This window comes from Danio rerio, chromosome 3 (genome assembly GCF_049306965.1).
Source record: "Danio rerio strain Tuebingen ecotype United States chromosome 3, GRCz12tu, whole genome shotgun sequence".
Taxonomy (NCBI): Eukaryota; Metazoa; Chordata; class Actinopteri; order Cypriniformes; family Danionidae; genus Danio; species Danio rerio.
In genome coordinates, this window is record NC_133178.1 from 38,853,674 (window position 1) to 38,866,389 (window position 12,716).

A 12,716-nucleotide genomic window follows, 5' to 3' on the forward strand; every position below is an offset into this window, starting at 1 on the left:
CAGCAGTGTGCTGGCATGTCTGTGGTCTGCAGAAGGTAATGAGGTGTGGCTGTGTTTCCTTTCACAGCCCGAGGAGCTGACCAACATCCTGGAGATCAGCAACATCGTCTTCACTAGCATGTTTGTCCTCGAAATGCTCTTCAAACTGCTGGCCTTTGGCATCTTCGGCTATATAAGGAACCCATATAACATCTTTGATGGGGTTATTGTTGTCATAAGGTAAGTTCTATGTATGTATGTATGTATGTATGTATGTATGTATGTATGTATGTATGTATGTATGTATGTATGTATGTAAGTATGTATGTATGTATGTATGTATGTCCGTCTGTCTGTCTGTCTGTCATCTATCTATCTATCTATCTGTCTATCTATCTATCTATCTATCTATCTATCTATCTATCTATCTATCTATCTATCTATCTATCTATCTATCTATCTATCTATCTATCTATCTATCTGTCTGTCTGTCCGTCCGTCCGTCCGTCCGTCCGTCCGTCCGTCCGTCCGTCCGTCCGTCCGTCCATCCATCCATCCATCCATCCATCCATCCATCTATCTATCTTTCTGTCTGTCTGTCTGTCTGTCTGTCTGTCTGTCTGTCTGTCTATCTATCTATCTATCTATCATCTGTCTGTCTGTCTATCTATCTCTCTGTCTATCTATCTATCATCTATCTGTCTGTCTGTCTATCTATCTGTCTGTCTGTCTGTCTGTCTGTCCGTCCGTCTGTCAATTATCTATCCATCCATCCATCCATCCATCCATCCATCCATGCATCCATCCATCCATCCATCCATCCATCCATCCATCCATCCATCCATCCATCCATCCATCTATCTATCTATCTATCTATCTATCTATCTATCTATCTATCTATCTATCTATCTATCTATCTATCTATCTATCTATCTATCTATCTATCTATCTATCTATCTATCTATCTATCAATCAAGTAATCAATCAGTCAAACAGTCTATCTGTCTGTCTGTCTGTCTGTCTGTCTGTCTGTCTGTCTGTCTGTCTGTCTGTCTCTACATTTATCTATCTATCTATCTATCTATCTATCTATCTATCTATCTATCTATCTATCTATCTATCTATCTATCTATCTATCTATCTATCTATCTATCTGTCTGTCTGTCTGTCTGTCTGTCTGTCTGTCTGTCTGTCTGTCTGTCTGTCTGTCTGTCTGTCTGTCTGTCTGTCTGATTGTCTGTCTGTCTGTCTGTCTGTCTGTCCGTCCGTCCGTCCGTCCGTCCGTCCGTCCGTCCGTCCGTCATCCATCCATCCATCCATCCATCCATCCATCCATCCATCCATCCATCCATCCATCTATCTATCTATCTATCTATCTATCTATCTATCTATCTGTCTGTCTGTCTATCTATCTATCATCTGTCTGTCTGTCTGTCTATCTATCTGTCTGTCTATCTATCTATCTATCATCTATCTGTCTGTCTGTCTATCTATCTGTCTGTCTGTCTGTCTGTCTGTCTGTCTGTCTGTCCGTCCGTCCGTCCGTCCGTCCGTCCGTCCGTCCGTCCGTCCGTCCGTCCGTCTATCTATCTATCTATCTATCTATCTATCTATCTATCTATCTATCTATCTATCTATCTATCTATCTATCTATCTATCTATCTATCTGTCTGTCTGTCTGTCTGTCTGTCTGTCTATCTATCTATACGGTAAAAAAACTGGCAGCTGTGGTTGCTAGTATTTCACCGTTAAAAATACAGTACAAACGTAAAAGTAATTTCACAATTTTTCTGTAAATTTCATTAATTTGTATAGTTTATAGAAGTAATATGTCGATTTTTTTAACTACCAACATCTACACATCTTTTGTTACACAGATAGACACGTTAACACAGCCATATGCAGGTGGTGATGAGAAAGATGAACCAATGCATCACAAACAACTTTTCCCACAAGCAGAAAAAGTGTATCAGTCTATAGAAGGTGCTCAGTGTCAGTCACACAGCTACTAAACAGCAGTATTGTAAGATGCATAAAATTAAAGTCATGAAATAAACATTGTTCATCAACATGTAACATGAATCTCTGATGTACATAACTGATGGAAAAACAGCTAAAAACATCCGAATTAATGTCAACAAAAAGCATAAAAAGTAATACTTAAACATAAACAATGCTGAGGTTATGAATTTTTTAAATCTGTGTAAACTGGACATTGCTGAGACTTTTACTTCAGTATGTTGACTTCCTACTGAAACGGAATATTGAGTAGGGGGCGGGGCTTTTGTTTTGCAAATCATTCTCTTATGGAAAACTAACGGTAAGAGGGGTGTGGTTAAGAATATTGTGGAAGAAGCTGTCTAAATGATGTCATCAGATGGACCATCTCTACAAATGCAGAAAAAAATGCTCAAGCTTTGATTTAAGATTACTAAAACAAACTTTTAATTAAACCGATTAATTGTTCACCAAACGACTAATAATGTGCGCTAGCAAAGTAAACATTTTAGATTTCACACAGAAATAAAATGTAATCCTGAATGCCTTTACCTCACGCATATAAAGCATAACCATGTGTTTCTTTGTCAGTGTATGGGAGATCATCGGTCATGCGGATGGTGGTCTCTCAGTGCTGAGGACTTTTCGTCTCCTGAGGGTGCTCAAACTGGTGCGCTTCCTCCCTGCCCTGCGCAGACAGCTGCTTGTCCTGATGAAGACCATGGACAATGTGGCAACATTTTGCATGCTACTCATGCTCTTCATCTTCACTTTCAGGTGAAGAACACAACAATAACTCCTTCAATCATAACTGAGCTTGATTTGCAGCATCTCTAACTATAATGACTATAAAACTATACTAAGACAGTAGTAAAAACTATAAGACTATAATTTAGACAGACTATAAGACTATGAGATTATAGTCAAAATTAAAATAATTGCAGTTTGTATTAGATAACGCATGCTGCATTCATTCATTTTTGTTGCACATAATTGTGAGTTTTTTTCAGTTAAATTTAAATGCTTTTATTTTTTCTTTTGTCTGTAAAGCATACTCGGAATGCATCTGTTCGGATGCAAATTCAGCCTGAAGATGGAGAATGGAGACACTATTCCGGACAGGAAAAACTTTGATTCCCTGCTGTGGGCCATTGTCACTGTGTTTCAGGTCAGAATAGAAACAGTACTGGCTGTACCAGGGTTGTGCTATGTATAGAGCTGTTCTTAGTTGCAATGTATGAACACATGAAACATCAAAAGTAAAGTGTGTATAAATAATTGCTCATTTCAGTAAGGTAACCTTGTATTTTCAGATCTGTTTCAGCAATGATAAAGCCTTGTATTATCAAAATAATGAAACACTTTATTGCCAGAGTTGGTATTGTGGCTTTACAAATGGTCAGAGTATTGCATGTGTCTTTATATTTTAATAACATTTCCCCAAATGCAGTAAGTGCATTGCATTGTTTTCATTAGCGCACAGGCTATAAAGTTTATTGTGCAATGTAGGTGCTTGTCTTTAATGTTCGAATGCATAAAGCTCACATAAAGCTCATGTTTTAAATAATGAGGTGCTGAGCGAAGCCTATTTAAGACAGGTTGTAAAATGGTGACAGGCTTTTTTATGCACCTCAAATTCACAAAAGATTAGAATTTACAGATTTTTTTTGTTTCTTAAGAAAAAGATAATGCTCTACTTCAACCTATAACTTAAGTTATAAGGTTTTTGAAGAATTAGTCGAGTTTTGATACAGTTCATTAAGTAAATTGTAAAAAAAAAAAAAAATCACAAATGCGATGTGACTAATATCATTGATTTCTGAAAAAATAAATAAATGTTTGAAAATGGAGAAATAAGCATCATAATCATTAGCCCTCCTGTCAAATTTGATTATTTTTCCCAAGTGATGTTTAACAGAGCAAGATTTTTTTTTCAGAGTATTTTTTATTACATTTTTGTATAACATCTCATTTCTTTTAGTTTGGCTGGAATTATATCATTTCTTTTAGTTTGGCTGGAATTATATTAAAAATATTGAAAATATTGAAAACTGCCAAAATCAAGTTCACCTTTAGATTTTGTTTTGCAAATGGCTACAGAACAAACCACTGTTGACCTAACTACCTATTTACCTTCAGTTCAATTCAGTTCAATTCATGTTTATTTCTGTAGCGCTTTTACAATGTAGATTGTGTCAAAGAAGCTTAACATAGAAGTTCTAGTAAATTGAAACTGTTTAAGTTCAGTTTTTAGAGTTTAAGTTTAGTTTAGGTCTGTTCAGTGTGATATAAATTTCACTGCTGGAAGCAGCCACTGAAGACCTAATTCATTGATGCGCAGTTCCACAAGTTCCAAACCAAGCAAGCCAGTGACAACAGTGGCGACAAATAAACTTAAGCGTAAACTTAATCTAGTGAGCTGCAAAGTAGCTATTCAGTTAAGCCTTTAGATTGCACTTTAAGCTGAACCTTAATATCTTGAAAATAACTAGTAAAATATTGTGCTCTATTATCATGGCAATGACAAAATAAATTAGGTAGTTATTTAACAGTTGTTCAAAAATGTGTTGGAAAAATCATTCTCTCCATTAAATAGCTCTTGAGAAATATTTGAAAAACAATTTGTTTACCCCGTAAATCCGACACATGAACCCCAAATCTTTCTACTTTGCAGCTCACTACATTGTAAATCCTTTGTGTGCTTTACAGTACTTTTTGCATCAGCATAATATCTTGCGATTCGGCCGAGTTGCCAAATCCGCACTGCTGTCTTTTTGTTCCATGCACGTTTACAGCAGCTATTCTCACTTCATTATCAAACATTATTCTGCGATTTTAGAAAGTCTTAATTGCTAGACTATGGCAGCGAACTACTTACAGTACAACTCTGGATAGATTGTACAATGTCATCAAAAAAAAAGAAAAACACTTTTTATTTGGACCAACGTCATCAAATGTATGTGTATTATTCACTGCTGAAACACATCTGACACAGGAAAACACTAGACAAAGCACTACTATATATTGCACATTATTGAATACACAGTTCTCCCCCTTTCATCCAGTCCTCTTGTATTTATTATACAAACTGCTTGCGTTTGTGTTTCAGATTCTGACCCAGGAAGACTGGAACGTGGTCCTCTATAATGGAATGGCTTCCACCAGCCCATGGGCGGCTCTTTATTTTGTTGCCCTCATGACGTTTGGGAATTATGTGCTCTTTAATCTACTGGTGGCCATTTTAGTGGAAGGGTTTCAGGCGGAGGTAACAAAAAAGATTCTATTTCACTATTTTAAGTGTTTTACTTTTTTGTTTTTTTGTGGAGAAAGCAGATCTGTGAACAAAGTTGCTGCTCTTTCTAGATTTGTTGAGTTAAATGGAATTGCTTATACAGTGCCGCAGTCAACATGAGAAATATGTTTTCAGGTGTTTACCTCCTTAAAAAATTATAAAAAAATCAATAATATAATAAATAATTGTGAGGGGTAAAAAATATTTGTGAGGGGTGTACTTATATATGCTGAGCACTGTAAATCTAAAACAACCTTTGTGGTACACAAAAAGTATTTACAATACAAATTGTTCAACTACAAACAGAATGGTTTATGCATTTTGCCCTTTCATTTGCCTAAAATTTTCCTCCATGTGTAAAATAGGAATGTCATGCAGTTTTTTGAAAACATCTGTTATCTGTACTTCAAAAAATCAAGAGTTATTTTATTTTATGTAAACACTCGAATTGAACTTAAAAAGCAGAAAGATCTTTTTACAACCCTCACAATTTGTTCCACACATTTAAAGCATGTACCCATCAAAAACAGTAACTATACAAATAGCTATAATGACACATATTTATTCATTAAAAGCAATACACAAAAGCAATGTTTATTATAAACGCATGCTACATTTCTGTCATCTTAATCTTTTTTAACACAAGATGGCTTCTGATTGGATGTCAATGTTTTAATCATTTTTTTATAGCGGTTGCAGTTATATTTAGAATTATTATTTAAGAATTGTAGAAAAAAATAAAGGTCACACTTTATTTTGATGGTCCGTTTGTTGAATTTAAGTGACATTGCATCTACAAGCCAACTAAATCTCGATAGATTATAAGTAGACAGTTAGGTTGGGGTTGGGGTTTGTGTAAGTTGACATTTACTTGTAAAGTTTCTTATAGTCAGTTAAATGTCTGTTGAAGGAGCAGTATCATCAGATATTAAGCAGACAGTCTACTAATACTCAAATGGACCATCAAAATAAAGTGTTACCAAAATAAAGAAAATTAAATAAATACTTAATGAAACGTCATCATAAAAGCTGTTTCTGAAGTATACCCTACCCTCAGTCACTATTCTCTACATTTATCATTTAGGACGTACTTAACCAAGAACCGAGGTAAATAGTTGCTTAGGGCCCTGGGGAATTAGGGGGCCCGACCAATCCCAAGAAGCCTACATTAATCATATAGATCTGTTATAACATTGAAGTCAGAATTATTAGCCCCCTTAAATTACTAGCCCCCTTGTTTATTTTTTTCCCACAATTTCTGTTTAATGGAGAGATTTTTTATGACACTTTTTTTAAACATAATAGTTTTAATAACTCATTTCTAATAACTGATTTATTTTATCTTTGAAATGATGACAGTAAATAATATTTAACTATATATTTTCAAGACACTTCTATACAGCTTAAAGTGACATTTAAAGGCTTAACTAGGTTCATTAGGTTAACTAGTAAGGTTAGGGTAATTAGGCAAGTTATTGTATAACGATGGTTTGTTCTGTAGACTATCAAGATAAAATCTAGCTTAAAGGGGCTAACAATTTTGACCTTAAAATGTTTATTTAAAAAATAACAAAAGGATTTTATTCTAGCCGAAATAAAACAAAAATAAACTTTATTCAAAAGAAAAAATATTATCAGAAATACTGTGAAAATGTCCTTGCTCTGTTAAACATAATTTGGAAAATACTTTTAATAATTCTGACATCAACTGTATATTTTTTATCATATGTTGTAAAATCTGTCTAAAACCATTAAGGTTATCATTTAAGGTTATTTTTTGAAGTTATTACTTATTTTCGAACCTGAGACCCCCATAACTAATGGAATGTTCCTTTGATACTGCACATGAAAGTATTCAAATCTAATCACAAAAATGGCTAATTAACTGTTAATAGTTAGTTTGTGAACTTGCTTTTTAATTGTTCATTTATTGCATTTAATTTTACATTTAAAAGAATATGGTTCCATATAAAATATATTTTTAATATGCAGTTTATTTACAAAAAAAGAAAGTGAGTGTTTTAAGTTTCATGCTAGGGCCGCATACCTGGAATTGCTTAGGCCCTACGTCCGCCCCTGTTTGTCTAATATATTAAACTTAAAGGAGTGGTTGAAAATAGCTGAGTGCACTGGAAGGGATGTTGATTTGATTGTGCTTTGCAGATTGATAACTCCCTCAGACAGACCTTGTGATAGATATTTAACGCTTATCAATCTGTCTATTAATAATCAAACTAAATATTTAGATTTCTGTCAAATGTACAAATGTTAATTTAATAATTAATGTATATAAAACTTACACCCATAGGATTCAGCTGTCAATGTCATTCCGTGGTCTGATGCGTAAACTCATTCACATGCAAACTTTCACAGTGCATTATTATGGGTATTTTCTGACTGTTGAATGTACATCAGTTGTACACTGGTTATTGCAGTGCATTGTGGGATCGACTGAGTGCACTTCAGAACATCCACTATGGCTTGCAAATGTTTGCTGCCTCAAATTGTGCAATATTAAAGGGTATAGTGGATAATTTCATATAAATGAATTATATGAATATATATAAATTAAGAACTAGATTTAACCTGGTAGCTACTGTAATATACGGGATGGTCACTCCAGGTTAACCTGTGGCATTTGTGCAACAGACATTTGGCTTCATGAGGATGCAGATTTGTGCACAAACTAAGTATCTGCTTCCGCCAGATAGTCTGGGGAGTTAAAGTGCATTGCTGATACAGTGCTGCAGCGTTTGGCCCATCTGTCATGCTTGGGGACTGTGTGAATTGTGAACTTGTTATTAGTAGGTGTAAACCTGCGAAGGCTAAAACAAACACCAACTTCACACAACCCAGCCGAAAAAGAGGACTGACAAAGTAGCAGGGCACTGATGATGCAGGCACCGCAGCTGTCTGAATGCACAGCAGGCTGAGACTGAGTGAAGGCCAGTTTGTTGTTGATGTCCTCTGAGAGAGCGCATCTCCTGTTTGGCTTCAATGCATCCAGAATAAAGCTTTACTGGGCTCAGCGGTTACTGAAACACTGTGAGCTGTCCATAAAATCTCTTGTGCTTTGCAGGGAGATGCTAACAAGTCAGACGGAGATGAGGAAAAGACATCAGTGAACTCTGAAGAGAAAATGGAGCAGCTGCAAAGTTCAGGTTACTTGCTTTTACTCATAAAATGTTATTAACATGCAAAATTACTTTTTGTGCATGCATGAACAATTTTTACACTACATCAATTTTTCTTAGTCATTCATTCAGACATAGACTTTAGTCCGTTATAGATGCCATTAAAGACAGCAGTGGTCTTTCAATCACATTAAATTCATTGAGCATCTATTTTATATAGAGTATACACTCACTGGCCACTTTATTAGGTATACCTTTCTGGTACCGGGTTGAACCCCCTTTTGCCTTCTGAACTGCCTTAATCCTTCATGGCATAGATTCAACAAGAGACTGGAAATAATTCTCAGAGATTTTGGTTCATATTGACATGATAGCAGCACACAGTTGCTGCAGATTTGTCAATGCGAATCTCTCGTTCCACCACATCCCAAAGGTGCTCTATTGGATTGAGATCTGATGATTGTGGAGGCCATTTGAGTACAGTGAAATCATTGTCATATTCAAGAAATCATCCTGAGATAATTGGTGCTATATGACATGGCGTTTTATCCTGCTGAAAGTAGCCATCAGAAGATGGGTACACCGTTGTCATAAAGAGATGGAAAACAATACTCAGGTAAGCCGTGACATGATGCTCAATCGGTACTAATCGGCCCAAAGTGTGCCAAAAAATATCCTCCACACCATTACACCACAACCAGCCAGAACTATTGAGACAAGACAGAATAAATCAATACTTTTATGTTGTTGATGCCAAATTCTGACCCTACCATCCGAATGTCACAGCAGAAATTGAGACTCTATATACCAGGCAACGTTTTTACAATCTTCTATTGTCCAGTTTTGGTGAGCCTGTGTGAATTGTAGCCTCAGTTTCCTGTTCTTAGCTGACAGGAGTGGCATCTGGTGTCGTCTTCTGCTGGTGGTGCCCATCCACCTCAAGGTTCGACGTGTTCGACTGCGACTGCATACCTTGGCTGTAACGAGTGGTTATTTGAGTTACTGTGGCCTTTCTCTCAGCTCTAACCAGTCTGGCCATTCTGCTTTGACTTCTGGCATCAACAAGGCATTTGTGCTCACAGAACCGTCACTCACTGGATATTTTCTTTTATCGGACCATTCTCTGTACACCCTAGAGATTTATGAAATATTCAAACCAGCCCGTCAGGCAGCAGCAACAACCATGCCACGTTCAAGGTGACTTAAATCACCTTTCTTCTCCATTCTCATGCTCGGTTTGAACTGAAGAAGGTCTACTTGACCATGTCTACATGCCTAAATGCATCGAGTTGCTGTCATGTGATTTGCTGATTAGAAATTTGCGTTAATGAGCAGTTGAACAAGTGTACCTAATAAGGTGGCCGATGAGTGTATGAGCATACTTAAAAACAACTTTGCATGCTTTAAGTAATTCCTGCATGGTGATAACTTGTATTCTAGAACCCCTTTCAATTTCTGATCCAGACTTGAAGTTCTACTCTCTGATGTTGTCAGCCAATGGGCATGTGGATCCTTGTGGCACTTTGCCTCCACCAATCATCATGCGCACTGCTGCCACACCCATGCCCACTCCAAAGAGCTCTCTGGGGCCCGAGTCTGTGTTTGACTTGACCGAGTCCAGACGGGGCAGTGCTGTCTCCATAGATCCAAATGCTTTTGATCAGAAGTCCCTGGTAAGAAAGTCTTGTTTGTTTATTATTGTGGTGTCATAGATTGATCGTTTCAGGCAGTTTTGTAATCACCTAATAACATTATTTACCTTTTTATCGCAGTGAGGTAAATTAAGGTGGGATGAATGAAAACTTAACAGTGTTATTTAAATATTAATTAGCTACACTACCGGTCAAAAGTTTGGGGTGAGTAGGATTTTTAAATGTTTTAAAATAAGCTTCTTCTGCTCACCAATGCTGCATTTATTTCATTAAAAATACAGTACAAATCATACAACTGTGAAATGTTATTGCACTATAAAATAACTGTTCAAAAGTAGTTTATAATTTAATTAAATTATTTATTGAAGTGATTTTAATGATGAATTTTTCAGCTTCATTAATCCAGTCTTCTATTATCAATTGTGATAGTAATAAAAGCAACAATGACTGGAGTGATAATTTCACTTGAAACTACATACAATAAGAAATTTTTATAAAAAATTTTACAAATTTAGATTTTTTTTATTTAATATATGCCGCCTTGATGAACAGAATACTTTTATTTAAAAAACATTAAAAAAACTGACCCCAAACTTTTGACAGGTAGTTTAAATTGTTGAATGATAATGGTTAGATGTGTCCAATGTATTCAGTGTGAATATAATCACTTTCTACTTATTTGTTAAAACAATGCAGTCTTACAGCAATTTGTAACTTTTTGAGTGTCAAATTCATTACATATATATTTGTATGATCTCACTTTATTTTAATGGTCTGTTTGTATTTAAGTTTCATTGCATCCACATGCCGACTAATTCTCATTAGACTGTTAGGTTGTGGTTAGGGTTATTGTAAGTTGACATGTTCTTACAAAGTTTCTTATAGTCAGTTAAATGTCTGTTGAATGAGCAGTATCAACATATTAAACCAGTCTACTAATACTCAAACGGACCATCAAAATAAGGTGTTAACCTCATTTGTATATTTTAGTATGATTTGTTTTTCCCTCAATAAGGGTTAGGTTTATTGTTGGAATTTGGGCTACATCTCCCTTTAACAAATCGTACATTTTTATACAAGTGAAATTGTACGATTTCATACAAAGTAGCCAATATACTGACAATATTGTGGGCTGATTAAATCAAATGTTTATTTCGGTTCGAATGTTTAAACTTTCTTTCTGAAAGTAATATAAATGTTTTATTTTTTCAAAACAGTATGAAACTAACAAGACTATAAATAAAAAAACACTTTTTACTATAAATATGGTTTAATTATTTTTTTTTACTACATTTCGCTATATTTCCGTTTTTGAGGAAATCAAATGATCTTGCCTGCTATGCAGAAAGATAAAACAAATTTAATAAATAGTTTATAAAACAGTGTCATCATAGAGCTACAAACCCGAAACAATCTAAGTTTCCTCAGAAAAAAAAAAGTATTTTTTGTAGACAGCCTGGGTGTTAGGTATTTAATATATTTAAGTGTAGCCTATATATATATGCATGTCTAATGGGTTGGATATACAGTAGTCAACATTCAAAGTGAATCGAAAATGTTTTTCAGCATTGTCCAATTGTTTTAATAGTTGTAGGACAGCTTTGATGAATTGTGATGATCCACTTCAAATGTTGACTACTGTATACCTAAAACCACATGTAGGAAACAAGCATGCAGTTGGTTTGTAGTCTTTGTCAAAATGAAAGCAGCTTTCTTTCTGAAGCATTCTCTACTACTGCATACTGTTATGTACTGTATGTGTGTATACTCTTTTACTATTCCAGTCCAGTCCAAGAAGATCACCATGCCACCCCCGTGGCTCGGGCAGTAACTGGGGCAGCCGCAGGTCGTCCTGGAACAGCTTAGGACGAGCGCCAAGTCTGAAAAGGAAGGACACATCTGGGGAGCGCGAGTCTCTGCTGTCCGGGGAAGGCAGGGGCAGCTTTGAGGATGACGACATAGAGGCGGAGAAGCTGACTAACATCAGCGGAGGCTCCCTGCAGCACCCCAGCTCTCTGGACATCCCAGAACTGCCTCAAATGGGGGAATACCTCGACTGCAATGGACGAAGCCAACACATACTCGCTGACCTGTCTGCCAGTCTCAACAAGGAGGACTCCATCGCTGAGGAGGACTTGGATGATGTACGTTGCGCCTCTTCTGTGTTGTTCGTTACAGTTGTGCCTTGTTTTTCAAAGATTTTTTTTCCTTAGGGGGTTTTCTTGTGTGGAGACTAATTGTCAAGCTGTAATTGATTCTGCATGGTAGTTTGGAGGCAGTAATTGTTTTTCTTGGCTGATGGAAAGTGACCTTTATTGGTGTCAGTGTGATGATATCTGCGCACTCAAGAGGCCTCGTTTTGAAATTGAGTTTCGAGTGCTGTGAAATAAGCAGGAACCATGGGGCTACAATACAATACAGGCTCACATACAGTACAATGTATACAGATAGGCAAATGTCTGGACATCCTACTAATTCACATTTTCAATGATTTTTTATTGTAATATTGAAGTATTGATCAGCAGCAATAACAGATTTTATTATTGATAATAGTGAGCATGTTATGTGAGCACCAATATCATATAATTATGATTATGGTTTGTTATGGTTTTTAAAATAGGTATGAGCAAAGAAAACAAGTCACTATTAGGTTTAGCTAAT

General features: G+C 36.0%; 1 protein-coding gene across 16 annotated transcripts in view; it reads left to right on the top strand.

The window, feature by feature from the left end:
• cacna1ha (calcium channel, voltage-dependent, T type, alpha 1H subunit a) overlaps window positions 1–12,716 on the top strand; it is a 260,158-nt gene that overhangs the window by 213,111 nt on the left and 34,331 nt on the right. For 8 of the 16 annotated variants that reach the window (XR_012401139.1, XM_073944890.1, XM_073944888.1 and 5 more), the window contains 7 exons: window positions 68–219; window positions 2,569–2,754; window positions 3,028–3,145; window positions 5,087–5,242; window positions 8,349–8,430; window positions 9,898–10,076; window positions 11,840–12,199. Coding sequence is in view for 14 of the 16 variants with exons in the window: in XM_073944890.1 (XP_073800991.1) it covers window positions 68–219; window positions 2,569–2,754; window positions 3,028–3,145; window positions 5,087–5,242; window positions 8,349–8,430; window positions 9,898–10,076; window positions 11,840–12,199 (1,233 nt within the window). In the remaining 2 variants the exon portion in view is untranslated. Of the gene's footprint in view, window positions 1–67; window positions 220–2,568; window positions 2,755–3,027; window positions 3,146–5,086; window positions 5,243–8,348; window positions 8,431–9,843; window positions 10,077–11,839; window positions 12,200–12,716 lie in introns of all 16 variants that reach the window. The other 8 variants (XR_012401138.1, XM_073944887.1, XM_009299685.5 and 5 more) reach the window with 2 other exon arrangements.